General features: G+C 39.0%; 2 protein-coding genes across 3 annotated transcripts; both read right to left on the bottom strand.

Moving 5' to 3' along the window:
* Nucleotides 1-3,294: 3,294 nt before the first annotated feature.
* LOC115676500 (phytanoyl-CoA dioxygenase) lies at nucleotides 3,295-6,857 on the bottom strand. Of its 2 annotated transcripts, none has more exons than XM_030599448.2 (9): nucleotides 6,666-6,857; nucleotides 6,429-6,550; nucleotides 6,273-6,330; nucleotides 5,916-5,984; nucleotides 5,680-5,798; nucleotides 4,574-4,721; nucleotides 4,337-4,481; nucleotides 3,874-3,960; nucleotides 3,295-3,629 (listed from the first exon to the last, which is right to left on the bottom strand). In XM_030599448.2, exons 1-9 carry the CDS (start codon nucleotides 6,718-6,720, stop codon nucleotides 3,587-3,589), a joined length of 846 nt encoding a protein of 281 aa, XP_030455308.1. In that variant the 5' UTR covers nucleotides 6,721-6,857; the 3' UTR covers nucleotides 3,295-3,586. The 2 variants fall into 2 exon arrangements, with proteins under 2 accessions (XP_030455308.1, XP_030455307.1); XM_030599447.2 differs by having other exon boundaries at nucleotides 6,273-6,333; nucleotides 6,666-6,856.
* A 7,309-nt stretch (nucleotides 6,858-14,166) lies between these two features.
* Nucleotides 14,167-20,502, bottom strand: LOC115676435 (protein DETOXIFICATION 27-like). Its single transcript, XM_056311554.1, has 8 exons — nucleotides 20,092-20,502; nucleotides 18,776-19,317; nucleotides 18,379-18,465; nucleotides 18,233-18,289; nucleotides 16,424-16,662; nucleotides 16,232-16,350; nucleotides 15,826-15,912; nucleotides 14,167-14,662 (listed from the first exon to the last, which is right to left on the bottom strand). Exons 1-8 carry the CDS (start codon nucleotides 20,383-20,385, stop codon nucleotides 14,606-14,608), a joined length of 1,482 nt encoding a protein of 493 aa, XP_056167529.1. The 5' UTR covers nucleotides 20,386-20,502; the 3' UTR covers nucleotides 14,167-14,605.
* Nucleotides 20,503-21,485: the final 983 nt, after the last annotated feature.

The following is a 21,485-nucleotide window of genomic DNA, read 5'->3' as shown; positions in this document are numbered from 1 at the left end:
TAAAACTTATCACGAAAGTGCAATTGAGTCCTAAAACTTTCATAATATGCAATTAAGTCCTAAACTTTGTTAGGAAAGTGCAATTGAGTCCTAAAACTTTCAAAAAGTGCAAACGAGTCCTAAAACTTGTCACGAAAATCCAAACAAATCCTAAAACTTGTCAAATTGGTTCAATCAAGTCCTTCCATTGATTGCACTTTTTGAAAGTTTTAAGACTTGATTGCACATTCGTGATAAGTTTTAGGACTTGATTGCACCTTCGTGATAAGTTTTAGGATTTGATTGCACTTGTTGAAATTTTTAGGACTTGATTGCGCTTTTGTAACAAGTTTTAGGACTTGATCACATTTTTTGAAAGTTTTAGGACTCAATTGTACTTTCCAGACAAGTTTTATGACTTCTAGTGCACTTATCCCTTTCCTTTTTTAGCTCTCCTCCTCTTTTGGCCTTTTCCTTATATGTAGAGGTGATCAGTTTCAGGATGGGTATATTCCATACCTGGAACCTGAAACCTACCCTGTTATAACCGGTTCCCAGTTTTTAGAACTTGAAACTTATCATGTTTGTCCTCGAACTTGTTTTGGAACATATCCTGTTTTTTCAGTCCGTTTTCAAGGTATACCTGAGAGCCTGTTTTTCTTTTGTTATTTTTTTCTAATTTCATTTTTTCTAACAAAATAATATGAGTAGTAATAAAACGATTCTAAACCTACTGCAAGTATGCCAATTCAGCCATAAATTTTTTTTGTACCAATTCAGTTCTAAACCTTTTGCATTTGTGCCAATTAAGTCCATCCGGCTAAATTTAGCCGGCCTGCATTGACATGGACGCCGGCCGTTCGGCCAACGTTGAAGTGGCAATTGTTTAATATTATTTTTTTCGAAATTTTTTATTTTCTTTGTTATTTTCTTTTCTTTTTCCTTTCTTTTTATTTTTCCTATCTTTTTTTTTCCTTCATCTTCATCTTCAACCTCTGGCCAATCGTCGAGCAGGGATAGGCAAGGTCGGCCCTACCGACCGCTGGCTAAGCTTGACCTTGCCATTACTAGGCGAGGTCGACCTCGCCAGATTTACAATTGCCGGTGAGGTTTAAACTCACGGGGGCAAGCGAGGCTGACCTCACTGGCCAGCAACGGTGAGGACAAAGCCCTCACCAAATCTAGTGAGGCTTGAATTCGCCGGCACACGGGGCAAGCGAGGCTGACCTCAGGACAAGCCCTTGCCAGATCTGGCGAGGTCAGCCTCGCCTCTGGCCAGTCCCCGGAACGACAACCGGCTAGAGGTTGAAGATGAAGGTGAAGGAAAAAAAAGAAAGGGAAAAAGAAAAGAAATAAATAAATAAATTCAAAAAATAATATTTAAAAATTGACATGTAAGCGTTGGCTGGACGGCCAACGCCAGCTAGCCAAAATTGGTCGAATGAATTGAATTGGCACAAATGCAAAAGGTTTAGGACTAAATTGGCATAAAAAAAAGTTTATGACCAAATTGGCACAATTGCCATAGGTTTAGGGCTATTTTGGTAATTTTCCCGATTTCCTACTCACATCATCCCCATGCAGTCTTGTGAAAAATCCAATAACGCATAAGACAAGTATTTGAGATCAGACAGCGAGAGTTCCTTTACTTAAGGCTGTCAGGTATTCGGTTTGGTTCGGTACGGATTTTTGTGATACGTGAACCAAACCAAAACTTTTTGAATATGGGTTATCCTGGTGTGGCACTACTTCAGCAAGAAAGAAAAAAGAAAATTAATAATAAAAGAACCTGAAGGATAAAATTGGTAGTTTTGACAAAATATTCCTGAATTTAAGAGAGTTAGGGCACGAATGATAACCATTATGTTCCAGAAATCAATTTTTCTATTTCTATTCCATGGACGAGTTTCTTTGCCAAAATATCTGTTTGATAATGACACAAAATTTCTATTTCCGAAATAGAAATTCGTTTGATAACGACACAAAATTTCTTCCTCTCCAGAAGTCGGCGGGCAGTGGTCGGAGGCTGCCGGCGATGGCGGGAGCTGGCCGGTGCCAGGTGGCGAACGACGACGATGGGCGGCGACGGCGAAAGGCGATGGCGGCCGATGGTGGGAGGTGGCCGGTGTCCCATGACGGCAGAGGACTATAGATGGCGGCTGACGGCAGAGGACGGTGGGGGGAGTGGGTCGGTGTCGGGTGGTAGCGGATGACGATGGGCGGCGACAGAGGACGGTGGCAGGAGGTGGCCGGCGGAGGACGGTGGCGGGAGGCAGCCAGCGGGCGGCGGCTGACGATAGGAGGTGGCCGGGGTTGCGCAACGGCGAAAGACTACAGACGGCGGCCAACGACGAAGGACGGTGGTGGGAGTTGGCCAGCGGATAGCGGCCAATGGCAAGAGGCGACCGGCGATGACTGACGGCAGTCGGTGTCGGGCGATGGTGGAGGATGGGAGGAGGCGATCGACGAAGGACGACAGAAGGTGGCCAGCGGACGGTGGTGAACGGCGGTGGACAGCAGTGGCCAATGGTGGGAGGCGGATGGCGTCGGGTAGTGGCGGAGGATGGCAGATGGCAGGCGGCGGTGGATGGCCACCGGCAGGTGGTGGCGGACGGCATTGGGAGGTGGTGGGACATAGCTGGCGGCAGTGGACGGCGGCGAACGGCAACGGACGACGATGGTGGGAGGCGACCGGCGACGGAGGGCGGTGGATGGGCAGTTTTTTTTTTTTTTTGGTCGACGTGGATGGGCAGTTGGCTACTAGCAAAAACAAGCGATGAGAAGAATTTTTATTTCGTATTTTTGTTCCAAAAATAGAAAAGTATATTTTTTTTACTGCTAATTTCTGTTCCAAACCTATTTCTGAAGTAAAAATTTGTTCCAGAAATAGAAAAATGAAATTCCATTACCAAACAAATTTCTGTTTCAAACCTATTCCTAAGAACAGAAAAATAAAAAAATAGATAAACAGAATGATTATCATTTGCTCCCTTAATAGTTCTAGAGTAAGCTTGTCCCAAAGGCATCGTCAGTTCAGGAGTATTCGAGGTGCTTTGAAAAAATTATGATAAATCAGTTCAAATGGGCATAGTTTAGGATTCACCCTAGTTGGAGCCCTAAATTAAAAGCTTAAAATTCCTACAGCTTACAAACGTTTCTGGTTTTTGGCTAACTCCAAAAGAATACAGTCTATTTTCCTTATCTTAGGCACAGGGCAGGAATGAAGACCACAATTAACTAGAGTTCAGATAACTTTAGGTTGACAAGCACCAGTACAATTCACAATGCACGCCATACAGGGATTACTAGTAGATCTGTTCCAATCATTTTTCATGTACTTCCCAGACCAACAATGGGTCTTTCAGTTGATCATTCTTATTCATATTGCGACCTGTCCGAGATTTACATTCCGCAAGCGAACGTTTCAAGATCCCAATACTACAGATAAAAGAAACGGGCATTTTATGACTTTGCAAAGGTGACAACCATGGTGATTTCTCTGAAGATTGACGCAGTTCCTCCATGTACAGATTGATTATAAAAGATTGCCTCAATGATTTAATTCTCTTGCCTCACACATGGCAACCCCGGTACAGGTGGGATCAGATCAAGCTACAAAGAGAGGCTCCGCCTCGACTTTTCTCCTGATCCTGGAAACCAATCACCAAACTCCGAATCAGCAATTAGAGAAGCAAAAGCAGTCTTCAGTCATGCTAACTTCTTTTTTAAGAGAAATACAGATTAAGGGATGTATTTAATCATCGCAGCTCAAAAAGTTGAACTAAATCATTTTTAAGGTTTCTAAGCTTTTAATGAAGATGAGAATCTACCAGAAATGAAATCAGAACAAGATGATGGAAAACCAAACGAAGAAAGCAATTCTCATGTCCTCACCAATTTGACTGCGCCCATTTGCAACCATCAGTATCCACTACATGTAAGCTGTAGGCATGCCTCGACTTTGAGGACTGGTTCTCAAAGCTAGAGTCAACAAGTGGAAAGAAGTCAAGAATTAGCCACCATTTCATTTTGAGCATGGAGTATTGCACCATGTTTTTAAGAGTCAACAAGCTTCATAAGAATCTTCCAAACAATATTTTACAGCCAAACCAGAGAAGAACCGAGTTTGTGACCACTTCAACATTTAACAGGTTCAGCAGATTTAGTGTAAACCACTAACTTTAGTAGCCAATCATTATTTCAAAAAAAAAAAAAAGGCATCCATAAAATTGAAAACAAACCTGGAAGAAATTAGGAGCCATAGAAGCTGAAGTCAACAACAAATTCTTTACTTTGATCATCATGGCACAATAAATGATATTGGCAGGTCCCAAACAAAAAAAGCTTCTAGACTAACCTCTGATGAATAAGATCGCCATGAATTAGAACTAAAGACCCAGCTTTAACCTCGATTGCTACAAAATCTTTCGTATCATAAGTTGGGGAAGGGCGATCAAAGGAAACTCCCCCTTCACCTCGAATAAACCTTCTCACAAGGCCATCTGGAAAACATGAAGGATCAGAGATAAGAACTAATTTCAGAGTGAAATATGCTTGCGAGGCAAATAATGAGTTACACAATAGACAATGTTACTCTTGTGAGATCCAGGGATAGCCCAAAGACAGCCATTGGTTATAGTTGCATCTTCTAGGGCCAACCACAGCCCTGTGCAAGTAGGTGGCTCTGTGTAAAGAAATGAGTTATCCTGGTGTGGCACTACTTCACCTCCAATACCAGGTTGCTGCATGCACAATTTTATGTGAGAAGAACTAAGAAGACTGCTGGATAATAAAATGCCTTTGACAGAATAGTGGATAAAGGATTCAAGCATTGAACACATAAGAACATGTCACTTGCTAGGTCGGATACCGTGGCTTAGCCAACATATGCAAGATAACTATCCTGGCAAACAATTGCCCACATGATCATATCTCAACCAGTCGAGACATAAATGATCTACATAAAAAGCAAAGATGAGAACAGCAAAAGCTATAATGAAATTTGGTGTATATAAATTTTTAGATCATCTTAGCATAGCATCTCTTCTAGACATCTTCACTTCATATAACAAGCAGTTTCAACTGGTGACCTAGGACATAATACCGAGTACAATAGTACAAACCTAAACATCTTTATATAGTGGGATCAAGTAGCGTTGATTGCACACCCATACAGGAACAGCAGTTCTGCTTTACCAGCCAGAGACTAAGAGAAAATTCTCTATTTCCACACCCCAAACAAACTCTAAACCTATATTTCGGTATCCACCAATCACATACATGTTAGGATGTGTCAAGTATACAATTATATAACCACTAGTTTTTTATACGACAAGGACAAAATTGCCTGGTGATTCGACAAACGCAAGCAACATCTATGCACAAGATTGCTGGAAGTATCATCAAATGCAAGTCCCTAAAAGTTAGCCAGCATCAATCCATCTTCTAATCACAGATACAAGTTAAAAGGAAGATGGCCAACATTGCGCTCTTGCAGCAGATATTCGCAAATGAAGAATGGAAGGTCTGCTGCCTAAATGCAGTAAACCACCAACCATCTGGCTGAACCCATAATAAGAGGCTAATTCATCAACCAATGATACTAGACTAAGATCAATAACTTGCCTTGGAAATGAATGCACAATATAATATACTAAGCTACTCGCTGATCTTAAAAATCTAATTGGCTGAGATAAGTACCTTGAATATATACATCGACTGAATGATGATAGGCCTTCTGTAACCTAAGGATGACAGCATGCCACAGACTTTATCTGAGCTAGAGAAGGCCTTAAACACTGGGTCAAGCTCGTGCAGCGCTGAGAAAAGACAACCGTTGGAACCAGTCTCGATAAAAAAGCAAAATTTAGCACTCGAAACCAATCATTTACAAAAAGACAGCACCAGAACCATATCATGTAGCAGTCATAGCATACCGTGACCAACTTTATTGATGGACAATTGCTTGGGTTGCTTCAAGTTTCCATCATCACCAAATGCTTTCTCTGTCGAAATTTACCAGGATTAGTGAAAAGTAGCACTCCGGCAATGATGCTGATATGCGCACTAATGACAGAATATCACAATCCTATCTGATAAAAGTTCTATGCCCGAGTCCAAAGTCAACACGCACGAAGAGGGGTCACAAAAATCTAAAACCAGTCTTGCTGACATTAAGAGCTACCATGTGCGGCAAAACTCAAGTTCAAGAAAATGGTAATTGACAAATCAATCAACCAATATCTTCACGTTTCGACCACAATATACATAGAAAATGGAATGAAAACCCGTACCCTCGAAGAAAAACGAGACATTCTCGGCGCTTTCGTAGAAATAATCATCGGTGTGTTGCTGCTACAAAATTCGAGATAAAGATCCATAACACTCGGGGCGAGAAAAACATAGTCGAAAACGAAGCTAAAAAGGACGAAACTCTGGAGTTGCGGAACCTGGTTCTTGGTAGAAAAGATCGAGGCGGTGGAGCAGTCGAAGTCGTCGAGCAACTGGTCCATCCTCTTCATCATGGCATCGATCTCTTCCGGGCAAGCGAACGATTCCAACACCAAGTAACCTGCGGCAGAACAGAGCGGTCACTCCTCAGCAAATTACATCATTTTCCCATCGTATCGCACCCAAAAAAAAACACGGGAAGAAAAGCAAGAAATTGGTTCTTGAAGAGTGGGCACCTTGAGAACGGAAGAACTCGAGTTGGTCCGAACTGAGACACCCTTTGGCGCCCATGATCGTCGTCGGAGATCGAGAGCTGAAAGCCTTTGCGGTTGAATCGGAGAAAGCGAAGCCGACCGTCGAGGCGAGGCGAGGAGAGGAGAGAAAAGGAAGAGATATGGCGGAGCTGGAGGGGAGGAGACGGCCGTCGACCGTCGTTCGTTATATAGAAGTGAATCGTACTTTTCTTTGTTCTTTTACTTTTTATTGCGTCGTTACGTTATATGTTACAAGATTTTTTTTTCCAATTACGTGTCTTTGACTTTAAGAAGTAAACTTTTGCTTACTTGAATAAATTGTGATTACGAATTAATTTTTTTCGATGAACTGACTTGTTTGCTCGTCAAGCAATTTAGGCACGATTGTTGACATGACTCGCTTGCTCTCGACCCTAAGCAAAACCTTAAAAGGCTCAAGGAGAAAATATGGAGAACGGACTCTTCGGTGCGATGGAGGATCGTTCCCAAATTTCTTTCCGTATTTCATCTATCCAAGGAAGAAAAAATATGGAGAGAACTTGAGGCCTCTTGAGTGATGAAGGTAAACACCACGTCAAGTTTCGTTGGCATCTCCGAATAAGTAAATATAGTAGCCTCCTACGCCTGGAATAACAAGAAAGGAAGTCTCGGCTTCTTGCAAGTTTGCTTGTGCTTCGCACAAATTTGTAAATCGACTGGCAGACCTGTGGGACTTGGAGGGGAGGAGACGGCGTGTGTTCATTATATAAAAGTGAATCGTACTTTTCTCTGTTGCTTTACTTTTTATTACATCATTACGTTATCTTGTTCAATCGAATATGTTAAGATTTTCTTTTCCAATCACGTGTCTTTGACTTTTAGAAGTAAAGTTTTGCTTACTTGGGTAAATTGTGATTACAAATTAAATTTTTTCGATTACCTGGCTTGTTTGCTCATCAAGCAATTTAGGCATGATTGTTGCTTACTCTCGGTCCTGAGCAAGACATTAAAAGGCTCAAGGAAAAAACACGAGGAAGGGATTCTCCGATACGGTGAAGGCTCGTTCCCAAGTTTCTTTCCGTATTCCCTCTCTCCAGGGAAGAAAAAGATATGGAGAGAACTTGAGGCCTCTTGAGTGGTGAAGGTAACCACCACATCAATTTCGGTTGGCTATCTCCAGGTAAACAAATATAGCAGCCTCCCGTGCCTAAGATGACAAGAAATAAAGTCTCAACTTCTTGCATGTCTGGCACAAGTCTGTAAATCGACTGGCAAACCTGCAGGACTTGGAGGGGAGGAGACGGCGTGTGTTCATTATATAGAAGTGAATCGTACTTTTCTCTAATCCTTTACTTTTTATTACATCATTACGTTACCTTGTTCAATCAAATATGTTAAGATTTTCTTTTCCAATCACGTGTCTTTGACTTTTAGAAGTAAAGTTTTGCTTACTTGGGTAAATTGTGATTACAAATTAATTGTTTTCGATGACCTGACTGAAGGGATGTGTCGAGAACCGAAACAGAACGATCACGCAGAAAACAGAGAAAATAGACGATGCACGAATTTACCGGTTCACCCTCGATTAGGGCTACGTCTGCAAAGAGATTTCACTATGTTTTCGGTTTACTGACCACTCAACTCGTTACAATGATCGAAAAACGAGTAAAATATATATATGCCCCAAACGGGCCCAAAACCTAAACCTATATAAAATCTCTTAATCTCGCACTATACGGGCCAGCCCAAACCCGTTGAGGTTTCGGGCGCGCCCCGAGCCCCGCCCGCTCACCGGCGAGCGGGGCGGCCGTCCGGCCGACCGGTCGGCGGAACCCCGTCAGGGGCGCCGCCCGAACCCCCGCCCGGGCCGGGCAAGGGAACACCGTGTCGGGCGCGCCGCCCGAACCCCGCATTCCGCACGCATGGGTCACATGTCGTTGGACAACACTTCAGTTTCCCTAAGCTCACGTGGGCGTACCCGGTGTGAGAAACAAGGGTCCCCGAAGTATTCGCCAACTCCAACACTGACTTGTTTGCTCATCAAGCAATTTAGGCACAATTGTTGCTTACTCTCGGTCCTGAGCAAGACATTAAAAGGCTCAAGGAAAAAACAAGAGGAAGGGATTCTCCGATACGATGGAGGCTCGTTCCCAAGTTTCTTTCCGTATTCCCTCTCTCCAGGGAAGAAAAAGATATGGAGAGAACTTGAGGCCTCTTGAGTGGTGAAGGTAAACACCACGTTAATTTCGGTTGACTATCTCCAGGTAAACAGATATAGCAGCCTCCCATGCCTAAGATGACAAGAAATAAAGTCTCAACTTCCTGCATGTCTGCTAGTGTTTCGCACAAGTCTGTAAATCGACTAGCAAACCTACAGGACTTGGAGGGGAGGAGACGGTGTGTGTTCATTATATAGAAGTGAATCGTACTTTTCTCTAATCCTTTACTTTTTATTGCATCATTACGTTACCTTGTTCAATCGAATATGTTAAGATTTTCTTTTCCAATCACATGTCTTTGACTTTTAGAAGTAAAGTTTTGCTTACTTGGGTAAATTGTGATTACAAATTAATTTTTTTCGATGACCTGACTTGTTTGCTCATCAAGCAATTTAGGCACGATTGTTGACAGGACTTGCTTACTCTACTTGGTCGGAATTATACGAACTAATTTCGAAAATATATCTCGAAATGAACGCATTTTTTTTTCAAAAAGCAACATCTCCAAAGTGGCACAAAGAGGACTTTGCAACTGAAAAGTTGATTGTTATTGATGATTTGCAAATCATTAAAAAGTTTATGATTAAATTGACAAAACTGAAAAGTTTAAGATTAAATTAATAAGCTATCAAAATATGTAGGACTAAGTTGTCACAATTGAAAGATTAGGACATAACTGGTTTCCGTACAATAGGATTAAAATTTTTTGAATAGTTTTCCCAATTCAACGCATCTCGTGCCGAAAGAAACGACAATTATAGTAGAAATAACATTCCTCATGAGACAAGATCAACTCGCGAATTATCAAGACATAAGGATGGCCGAGAACCGGAAGGAACATCAACCCCAAAGGATGGACGAGGCAGGCATGTCAATTCCTTCCTTGTTCATTTTATTAAGCTGGCGAGCTTATCTCATATCTGACTTTTCTTTTTAAGATTTCATTAAGTAGTGCTTCCAAAATACTTGTTAAGAAAAATATGAAAAAGATTGCTGTTTTCAAATATTCCTATACTCTAAAAATAAAAAAATATTCCTTACTTAGGCACTCATAAGCAAAACTCTTTTATATTAATTCTTTACTTCAAGCTATCCTTCCTTCTTTTTCAGCCAAAAAAAAAATCTTCAGCTCGATGGCAACTGTTCTCACATGCTCTTGAAAAATGTGAGTCCCTTGACCTTAAATGATGTGACAAATTGTGTGAGACCTGTGTAAATTAGCGATTGAAATCTTGTGGGCTCACAATTATATTTATATATATATATATATATATATATATATATATATATATATATATATATATGTGTGTGTGTGTTACGTCTTTTCATGGTAGATAACTACTCATTATATATATATATATATGTGTGTTACGTCTTTTCATGGTAGATAACTACTCATTCAAATCACGTGTTAAGATTTTGTTCAATCGAATATGTTACGATTTTCTTTTCCAATCACGTGTCTTTGACTTTCAGAAGTAAAGTTTTGCTTACTTGGGAAAATTGTGATTACGAATTAATTTTTTTCGATGATCTGACTTGTTTGCTAATCAAGCAATTAGGCACGATTGTTGACAGGACTCGCTTACTCTACTCAATCGAAATTATATGAACTAATTTCGAAAATATATCTTGAAATGAACGCATTTTTTTCAAAAAGCAACATCTCGAGAGTGGCACGAAGAGGATTTTGCAACTGAAAAGTTGATTGATATTGATGATTTACAAATCATTAAAAAGTTTAGGACTAAATTGGCAAAACCGAAAGGTTTAAGATTAAATTGACAAGCTATCAAAATATGTAGGACTAAGTTGTCACAATTGGAAGATTATGACTGAACTGGTTTATGTACAATAGGATTAAAATTTTTTGAATAGTTTTCCCAATTCAACGCATCTCGTGCCGAAAGAAATGACAATTATAGTATAAATGACATTCCTTCTGGGACAAGATCAACTCGCAAATTATCAAGACATAAGGATGGCCGAGAACCTCAAGGCTGAAGGAACATCAACTCCAAAGGATGGACGGGGCAGGCATGTAAGTTCCTTCCTTGTTCATTTTATTAAGCTGGCAAGCTTATCTCGTATCTGAATTTTCTTTTTAAGATTTCATTAAATAGTGCTTCCAAAATACTTATTAAGAAAAATATGAAAAAGATTGCAATTTGCAAATATTCCTATACTCTAAAAATAAAAAAAAATATTCCTTACTTAGGCACTCATAAGCAAAACTCTTTTAGATTAATTCTTTACTTCAACCTATCCTTCCTCCTTTTTTGGCAAAAAAAAAAATCTTCGGCTCGATGGCAACTGTTCTCACATGCTCTTGAAAAATGTGAGTCCCTCGACCTTAAATGATGTGACAAATTGTGTGAGACCTGTATAAATTAGCGATTGAAATCTTGTGGGCTCACAATTATATATATGTGTTACGTCTTTTCATGATAGATAACTACTCATTCAAATCACGTGTTAAGATTTTATTCAATCGAATATGTTAAGATTTTCTTTTCCAATCACGTGTCTTTGACTTTTAGAAGTAAAGTTTTGCTTACTTGGGCAAATTGCGATTACGAATTAATTTTTTTCGATGATCTGACTTGTTTGCTAATCAAGCAATTAGGCACGATTGTTGACAGGACTCGCTTACTCTACTCAATCGAAATTATACGAACTAATTTCGAAAATATATCTTGAAATGAACGCATGTTTTTCAAAAAGCAACATCTCGAGAGTGGCACGGAGAGGATTTTGCAACTGAAAAGTTGATTGATATTGATGATTTACAAATCATTAAAAAGTTTAGGACTAAATTGGCAAAACTGAAAGGTTTAAAATTAAATTGACAAGCTATCAAAATATGTAGGACTAAGTTGTCACAATTGGAAGATTAGGACTAAACTGGTTTCCGTACAATAGGATTAAATTTTTTTGAATAGTTTTCCCAATTCAACGCATCTCGTGCCGAAAGAAACGACAATTATAGTATAAATGACATTCCTTCTAGGACAAGATCAACTCGCGAATTATCAAGACATAAGGATGGCCGAGAACCTCAAGGCTGAAGGAACATCAACCCCAAAGGATGGACGGGGCAGGCATGTAAGTTCCTTCCTTTTTCATTTTATTAAGCTGGCAAGCTTATCTCGTATCTGACTTTTCTTTTTAAGATTTCATTAAATAGTGCTTCCAAAATACTTGCTAAGAAAAATATGAAAAAGATTGCAATTTGCAAATATTCCTATACTCTAAAAATAAAAATAAAAATATTCCTTACTTAGGCACTCATAAGCAAAACTCTTTTATATTAATTCTTTACTTCAACCTATCCTTCCTTCTTTTTCGGCAAAAAAAAAAAATCTTCGGCTCGATGGCAACTGTTCTCACATGCTCTTGAAAAATGTGAGTCCCTCGACCTTAAATGATGTGACAAATTGTGTGAGACCCGTGTAAATTAGCGATTGAAATCTTGTGGGCTCTCAATTATATATATTTGTTACGTCTTTTCACGGTAGATGACTACTTATTCAAATCACGTGTTAAGATTTTGTTCAATCGAATATGTTAAGATTTTCTTTTCCAATCACGCGTCTTTTACTTTTAGAAGTAAAATTTTGCTTACTTGGGTAAATTGTGATTACGAATTAATTTTTTTCGATGACCTGACTTGTTTGCTAATCAAGCAATTAGGCACGATTGTTGACAGGATTCGCTTACTCTACTCAATCGAAATTATACGAACTAATTTTGAAAATATGTCTCGAAATGAACGCATTTTTTTTTCAAAAAGCAAAATCTCCAAAGTGGCACGGAGAGGATTTTGCAACTGAAAAGTTGATTGATATTGATGATTTGAAAATCATTAAAAGGTTTATGACTAAATTGGCAAAACTGAAAGGTTTAAGATTAAATTGACAAGCTATCAAAATATGTAGGACTAAGTTGTCACATTTGAAAGATTAGGACATAACTGGTTTCCGTACAATAGGATTAAAAGTTTTTGAATAGTTTTCCCAATTCAACGCATCTCGTGCCTAAAGAAACGACAATTATAGTAGAAATAACATTCCTCATGAGACAAGATCAACTCGCGAATTATCAAGACATAAGGATGGCCGAGAACCGGAAGGAACATCAACCCCAAAGGATGGACGAGGCAGGCATGTCAGTTCCTTCCTTGTTCATTTTATTAAGCTGGCAAGCTTATCCCGTATCTGACTTTTCTTTTTAAGATTTCATTAAGTAGTGCTTCCAAAATACTTATTAAGAAAAATATGAAAAAGATTGCAGTTTTCAAATTTTCCTATACTCTTAAAATTAAAAAATATTCCTTACTTAGGCACTCATAAGCAGAACTCTTTTATATTAATTCTATACTTCAACCTATCCTTCCTTCTTTTTAGGCAAAAAAAAATAAAATCTTCGGCTTGATGGCAACTGTTCTCCCGTGCTCTTGAAAAATGTGTCCCTCGACCTTAAATGATGTGACAAATTGTGTGAGACCTGTGTAAATTAACAATTGAAATCTCGTGGGCTCACAATTATATATATGTGTTACGTCTTTTCATAATAGATGACTACTCATTCAAATGCAACTTAAAGAGACATTGTTCGAATGAACATACGATTTCCCTAATAAATGCTTCTCCTAACAAAAAAGACACAATTTACTAATTATTTTTTTAATCACATCAATTTTGCAATACGAAAATGCAACACATAGAAGTACAATGCATAAACGGCGAGAAACATTGCGTGTCGGGGTTATGGCCTCCAGGCAAGGATAAATTGGGAAATGCATAAAAAAATTCAGAGACACCTCACATAACACATATCCATAGGTGTTTAATTAATATTAGAACATACTTTAATTCGAAGATTTTCAATAATCTATTCAAAATTTGTTTACCTTCATTGTTCGGAGCCGATGTTAAATTTCCAAGTCAATTTTTTTTTGCCATAGAAAAACATTTCACTTTGCACATACATATTCATCTTCGTAGAGACTTTAAGTTGTCTGTGCATATTAAATCTCAAATTTCATTTCTACATAACAGTAATGGAAATAATTTAGGAATTGCTCCCATTTGCCACACATAATGTCTATGTTTTACAAATGTTGATTATTGAAGCAACTATATATCACAATTACTTGTTTATCTTATACCATAAATTACATTAGGATGAGCCGCCAAGCTATATAAAGAGTCATCGGCTCGTCGACAGTTAATAAAGAGTTCATTCTCACATGCTCCCGAAACATGTGAGCCACTCGACCTACATGACGTGAATATCATGTGAGGCCAATATACTTTAGCGAATAAAATCACACATCGTGATTTTTGAGTGGATTTTAACAAGCCATGGAAACTACGCTACACCAGTACCGCCATCCACCCCACAAACAAATGGACAACCTTACCAAGTTATACAAACATCATGGGACATGCTAATAGCTTGTTTTACTGATTTTCCATGGAGTTGGAATGTACCCTCTTTTGTCAAGTTTGCATATTAAGACCAACATTCGTATGACTCACTTTGGTTCTGCATGAATTAGATCCATCCCTGAAAATCAATCAGAATGATACTCTATGGCAAGACATACCTGCTCTGCAGACTTAATTCTTCGATCACTTCTTCAATGATTGTCCTCCTGAGATTTACAATGCCATATACCACCATACAAGCCTCATCAATCATGTGATTGCACGCAGCACATTACGTATCACCGATCAAACCTGCCTCATTCCTTACACGAGTCTTAGCTTTCCGAGCCTGCAAGTGACATGTTTATCAGAAAACACGTTTAGGAACTGCATGATAAATGGATGGACATCTGTGCAAGTTCAAGCACAGATGGGCTAGTGGGCGTGGTTGTGGTTCTCTATCTCTGTGCGCTGAGAGAAAAAGCATGTGTTGAAGGCTAAGTTCCTTGGTTTGGTGGGGTTGGCTGGGGTGCAAAAACTAGCAGTGACATCTTACCCAGCCAAGCAAAGAAAGGAGTTAACAAAAACAAGAAAGATCCTAGGCATACTAAACTCGTTTAAACCATTGATGTACTACTTTTATCGAGTGTCAAGAGTGACCCCCTTGTTTAAAGGCTCAAATGCAATCTGCCACACAAGTTAGTAGAACAATTATGTGGACCACTCATCTTTTGATTATTTTGTAAACCAGGTGCACAAACACAGAGGCTCGGTTACCTAAAGACCCATGGAACACCAATCAAGTTCAACTCTTTGGCCTGTGCAAGTTATAATAATGCCAAACAATGTGCACACAATTGGTGGGATTTTAACAGATAACTAGTTCCTGAGCCACCTAACGCACCAACCAAGTACACCAATCTTAGGGGCTTAGAATACTCAGCATTTCTCCATAAGGAAGGAACAAGAAGTGGAAGAAATTAAACTCTTCATTATGACAAGCAAATCTGCGATGATTACATCTCTTATCACAATTTCATCAATTTTGCACTAGTCACCTCCAGCAAGAACTAGAAGGGCACTCTTTTTCTCTCTTTCTCCATGTGCCTCACTCTTCCAGAGTGTTTCTTTTTTTTTTTGGCTAAAATCACTCTTTATAGTGTTGATTTTGATGATTATGTGCAAGGGAGGTGAGCTAATAATGGGTATCGATTATTGATCTTACGAGTTTTTTCTTTTCTGGGTTTGAGACATGTGAAAGATGACAGGATGAAAGTGAGTTAGCTTCTGCATGAAAACTTTTCATTTGGCACTGAAGATTGTGAAAATGATAAAAGAAATTGTTTTCATTTCTCCAGCTTAAAACTGAAATCGAGTTCCGCCACGTTTTCGTTTGAAAACATTTTCAAGAGAACACCAAACACGTTTTTATGGGAATTTTCATTCTCAAATTAGAACTAGAATAGAAAATCTTAACTATTTTAGGAAACAAACAGGCCCTTAGTCTCTTACCTCCTCCTCCCAATCACATTTGACAGTGATAAGTGCTAATATCAATGTCTGGACCACAGTTCCACTGATCATCCCAGCCCATGTCCCCTGTGCAACAAGCTGAATCAGGAGTTTGGACTGCAAATAGAGAAAATTGAAACCTCATGGGAGTAATGCCTTATACTGAGTGGCCACCATGCATTTCTGGAAAATTCGTAGGGAAGAATCCCAAACAAGCTTGGGGTTCAATCTTAAATATAGAGACTCCTAACTATTTGGACTTAGGTCACAAATTTGATAACGTGGCATGAAATGGAGCATGTTCATGTACAAAAAAAAGAACTGACCTCACTTGTAGGATGAAGAATTCATTTTAATGGTTTATGTAGGAGTTTAATTGAAACAGGAATAAATTCCGAGATCATACCGCGATACCAAAACTCAAAAACCAACCAAAGAGAACTCCAAGGGGAACCCCAATTAAGTAATAGCTACCGATGTTAACCACAGCTGCTAATGCTTGCCAACCAGATCCAACAGCTGCACCTGAAAATCACTTGGCCATGTAAGTATTTCGTGGTCACAAAATCTGGAGTCTCTACATAACCTACTGAATTACCTGACAGTACTGGTTGAATTGAATTGAACAGAATGGTGAATGCCAATAAGACTGCTAGCTCATTGACCATTTTTATAATAGAAACGCTCGAGGAAAAGATCATTGCAAGCTTCTCGTTGAAGGCAATAACAATAGTGCAGAAGAGTATCCCCACCACCAGAGAGCTGAACAACGACACCAGTAGAGCAAATTTGGCACCCTTCGCATTACCTGCACCTAGCTCATTTGCTACCCGGACTCTGAGTTGAGAAGTTAAATACATCTCAAAAAGAGAACAGACTGATAGACTAAAGTGAATTATATATGCTTGCAGGTGGGATGTCTTTCGTTTGAACGTGAAAATGGTCACAATTTGCATCAGAAAGCTATCTTGGATGCAATCAACTTTGAGAGAGTAGAGGAAAGAGACTTCTGACCAATTGTTGTAAAAAGTATCATGCCTAAACCCTATAGATAAAAGATTTTCTCAAAGCGCTCTCAGATGACACTGTTGAGCAATCAAACAAAGAAAGTTTTCAGATTTCAAGGCAATGATTTTCCATGTGATACCAGTAGCCAGTCCCAATAGTTCCACGTTAAGTATGCTAAAAAAAAGTGCTCATAGAGCATTCTATGTAAAACGGTTCACATAGTAACACTCCTTATAAAAATGCACACTTAGATTAAAATCGAAGTTGACGATTTTTACTCTTTTTTTGTTCTTGCTCGTCCTTGACAATTTCTAATTAAATATTCTAAATCAGCCTATTTCTGCAGACATCTTCAGAATCTACGAAATTCATATACACCCTGATTGCAATTTTGTGGTTCCATGACAGGGAAGCTCCCTCAGAAAAAAGGATATCCACAATAATAACATGATCATCCAGAGGAATTTGCAGCTCATTTTTCAGAAGATTTTAAGAGCAGAAATAAACACAATCAAGTAACTAGGAGTTAAGCCAATCAAAAAAAGTCAATATAAAGAGCATTCTGGCATGATGGTACTATGAAGTTACTAAAGAATTACCGAAGTATGTATAAGTCAATCCCATCTTGCAAACATAAGAATTAGAGACTATAGATGCAAAATGCATGTAAACTCAGCCTGTGCTTATTGCCAAAAAAGTTTCTGCTTAACTTTTCACTGTAAATTCATCATGGACAATAGTTTTTGCTCATTGTTCTCGTAACTTATTTTCTTGCTAGAGCAGTATGAAAAAGTAATGCATATTTATGTTTACTGTCTCAAGAGAATTTCCTGTAAACCAACTCACATGAAAGATACAGAAATATATATATATATATATATATATATATATATATATATATATATATATATAAAAGGTTCAAAACAGTCCACACACAGTTTCCGCATGATGAGAAGGTTATATTTTTCTCATGGTCGAGCAAGAATGCAAGAGGCACCAAAAGAAGGAAAAGCACATGGCTCCCTCCTTCAACTTTTTTGACATGCAAATTTTGCTCTCCACAAAGTCCCTACCGTGGATAAAATCAACTAACGGATAAACCAACATAATCAAATTCAAGGGACTGTAGTTCATGTCACTTGCTTTCAGGTGTATCAGTCCGAAGCATCTATTAAGCAAAATGGCCGTATAAGTATTTAACTTCAAGTTGCCACATGTATAGATACATAATAACCTCATTTTTTCTAGCTACAAGGGAGCTAATTTCCTCCAGCAGCACAAAATTGAAATGTCTATAATAAAATTCGCTGATGCTGTGCCATTTGAAAAAGTCTATGGACTGAAAGTCCATTTTTTTGAAAACATATACATTGGGAGCATGAGAGACTAGTAATCCTACCCAGTTGCAGCCAAAAATCCCAGTGCAATCATTGATTCCCAGCCAAACATAGTAATGCTGTCAATCAATGTAAAGCATGAGAACAGTACTGCAATATCAGAGAAATTGCAAACAACTCATAAGTCTATTATCATAAGTTAACCAACCAAATGGACAGGGCATCAACTGCAACCTCTGAGTTGTTTAAATACCCTGACATTATGATGAGTACTCTGTAATAGAAATTCTCCAACCTGAAAACAAAAACCACAAACTATAATTAGAGACTCTGTCGAATGTCGGTGGCTTACATTTTGTGCTGTGCTACTAGGCTTTTGCCGTGTTCTGATGCTTACTAAGCTGCGACTTTGTAAATTGTCACGATTCTGACTTCCTGATATAATAACTAGAAGTATTTAAAAAGTTATATACATAGCCAAAAACTCTATGCTTAGAAAGAGAATTTAGTTTATTCCATGTTTATGTTTAACAAAGCTGTAAAGAATGTCAGAGAGAGAGAGAGAGAGAGAGAGAGAGAGAGAGAGAGAGAGAGAGAGAGAGTACAAGAGCATGACTCCTGAAGCAATGGAGAGCTTGAAAAACTCCCCCAGCCCAATGATGGCCTGAGTTGACAATCCAGTCCACGTAAGAGGACAACCGCCACAAACAGTGTAAGCAAACATACCAAGGACTGTAACCCACCAGGAGAAGTCAATAGTTAAAGCCGTTCCAACGAGCCCAACTCTCAATTTGTAAACAAACAGCCAACTAATAAGCGTATGGAGTGCAAGAGATCCCCCCGAGACCCATACAATAACTGCAGTCTTAAGTTGGCTCTGCAAGAACCTCTGTAGCGTGAATTGGAATGGGAAGCACAAGTGGAATGGAATTAACCAAATAGCAACCACACCCGTCTGCTCAGCCACTGCGCTGGACTGACCAATGAGCTTCAGAATCGGAGTAGTGAAAACAAAAAGAGGTAGCATTAAAATTGAGCATGTGAATAGAACTATCCAGGAACGTTGCAGGTATATGCCTAGCATCCGGTATTGTTTGGCTCCATAGGCTTGGCCACATAAAGTCTCCAGAGCACTAGCCATGCCCAGCTAGACAAGCAGCCCAAAAGTTTAAATTAGAAACAATCTGAAAAATCTTTCTCTATGCATCAAATTTGAGAGTGAGTACTGCTATTGAAGACACTTCTTCTTTAAAATTCCACTGTTTACTCGTCATTTCTAACAGCGGTAATTTTAATTTTTGATTGCTATTCCAAATCGTTGACATTTGTCAATCCAATTTGAAGGCTAACATCAAGGAACTAAGATTCTAACTTGCAATCGAAATTTCCATGGCATGATGACCATCATAACCAAAGCCAATTAATCAGCCTCATCACCACTGCCGCCACCATGACCACTGCCATACAAATCCCATTTTTGTCACCACCACATAGTGTCACCTCCACCACCATCTTCAAGATATCATCACCATTTCCACCCCCTCACCTGACCACCTCCACCACCCCAGTTATTTCCGCTGCCACCGCCGCCACTTCCAACAACCAGTATCACCACTATCCAAACAATTTCTAATTTGACAATCTAACTAGTCCCATAGCACAAAATAATCGATGTGATCATGCAAATCTATAAATTCCTGAACTTTAGAAAGAAATAAAGAACGCAATTTCAATTTGATTGAAAGCCCATTCATCCCAAACCCGACTCTAACAACCACAACGGAAATGCAGATGGACAGAGCAATGTGCACACACGTTTTCAACTTCCACAAACCAAACTCTTCATTTCATCCGCCACCACCTATTCTGCGACCGAAGAAGAAATGGGTAAGAAGAAAAAGCGAAAGAGCGCAGCACAAACCAAGAACCCGAAGCTGATGGAGATAATGACGGTGGTGGCAATGGAGATGGCGGCGAGATCGATGTCCCCAAGGTGGCCGGCGAAGGCTTGAGTGACGACGGTTATGGAGTACAGGGCCACCCGACTGAAGATGGAAGGCCCGGCGACCCGCCACAGCTCCTTCGACTCCGACAACGTGCGGCTGATCAGACCCACCTGGTCTGAACCGTCCTCTTTCTCTCCCCGGCCTTCATCTTCATCGTGGGATGGAGATACCAACAATGGGTCTTGCTCTTCTCTTTCGGTCATGCCCATTGTGCACCGCAGCTCCAACAATGGCGGACTGGAGCATGACAAGTGCAGGTTGACCTTCAAGAACCACAGAAGAAAGGTTTCTTTAGTATGTCTGCGGCCACTTGCAAAAGAAAGAAAACCATCATATCACATCAATCACGCGAGCGAACCAAAGTGAAGTTCGAATACAATAGATTCTATTTGGATAATTTAAAAATTACTTTATAAAGAAATTATTTATTTCACTTATATCCATTTATTTTTATAAATGATATAAATAATCTTTTTTTTGAAAGCATTTTTTCAAATTATTCATTTTTCGCGAAATAAACCTCTATTTATTTCGCGACAAATGTGACATTTTTCTGAAAAACGTTTTCCTCGAAGCCATTTTTCAGGAAAATAAAATTATTTTCCGATATTTTGCTGAGACTTGAAAAGTAACTGAAAATCATTTTCCGTCGTTTAGTAAGGAAAAACTCATTTGATTTTCTAAAAGAGACATGCATTATCTGGACGTTGGTGACTTAAGTATGAGTAGCCAAGGAACCTGGCATGAGCATCGAATCTCAAGCTCAGATACCCGACTCCCAGGCACGAGCACAAGACAGTAATTGAACATATGTATTAGAATTAGGATGCTCATATATTAAACTAAACCAAAGTCTCAAAGGTTAAAAATCGAAAAATTAGAAGTAAATAGTCTCCATCTCAGATAATATAGAAATAGTATTATTGGGCTAGGATCAAAGACAAATTTTGTGGATTGGAATTGCACATGAGTATTATTAATACCAAAGCAAAAAACCATGTTATATAGTTTGGATAAGTACCGTGTAAGGGATGGTATTATGGATATGGACATTACAACCCAATCTGCGACTGTATTCAATATGAATGAAATGGAGACTTTTTACCTACCAAAACAAAAGGATCAAATCAAGAAGGAGTACATAAATGAAGACATAACACGACGATATTTTGTTTAATTTGCAACTTATCTTTATAATCATAAATCCACCTTACGAAGAGTATAAAAAAGGTCAGAGAACACTTAAAATCCGAATTTAAAATACTAAATTAGCGAGTACACATCACTTACGTAGTCATACGACCATTTT

The sequence above is a fragment of the Syzygium oleosum genome, unplaced genomic scaffold (genome assembly GCF_021117445.2).
Source record: "Syzygium oleosum isolate NSW1041296 unplaced genomic scaffold, Sole_v2.1 Sole_v2.05, whole genome shotgun sequence".
Classification (NCBI taxonomy): domain Eukaryota; kingdom Viridiplantae; phylum Streptophyta; class Magnoliopsida; order Myrtales; family Myrtaceae; genus Syzygium; species Syzygium oleosum.
The sequence above is the reverse complement of the archived record's forward strand: the minus strand, read 5'-3'. Positions and strand labels throughout refer to the sequence as shown.

Bases quoted from the DNA above. Each gene is read 5' to 3' on its own strand.
- LOC115676500 (XM_030599447.2), bottom strand. From the start codon at position 6,720: ATGGGCGCCAAAGGGTGTCTCAGTTCGGACCAACTCGAGTTCTTCCGT. The intron at 6,551-6,665 runs GTGCCCACTCTT...GTTCTGCCGCAG, and splicing joins CGAGTTCTTCCGTTCTCAAG to GTTACTTGGTGTTGGAATCG. The intron at 6,334-6,428 runs GTTCCGCAACTC...CGAATTTTGTAG, and splicing joins TCTTTTCTACCAAGAACCAG to CAGCAACACACCGATGATTA.
- LOC115676435 (XM_056311554.1), bottom strand. From the start codon at position 20,385: ATGGGCATGACCGAAAGAGAAGAGCAAGACCCATTGTTGGTATCTCCA. The intron at 16,663-18,232 runs GTAGGATTACTA...TTCTCAACTCAG, and splicing joins GGATTTTTGGCTGCAACTGG to AGTCCGGGTAGCAAATGAGC. The intron at 15,913-16,231 runs GTATGATCTCGG...CTTGTTGCACAG, and splicing joins TTTTGAGTTTTGGTATCGCG to GGGACATGGGCTGGGATGAT.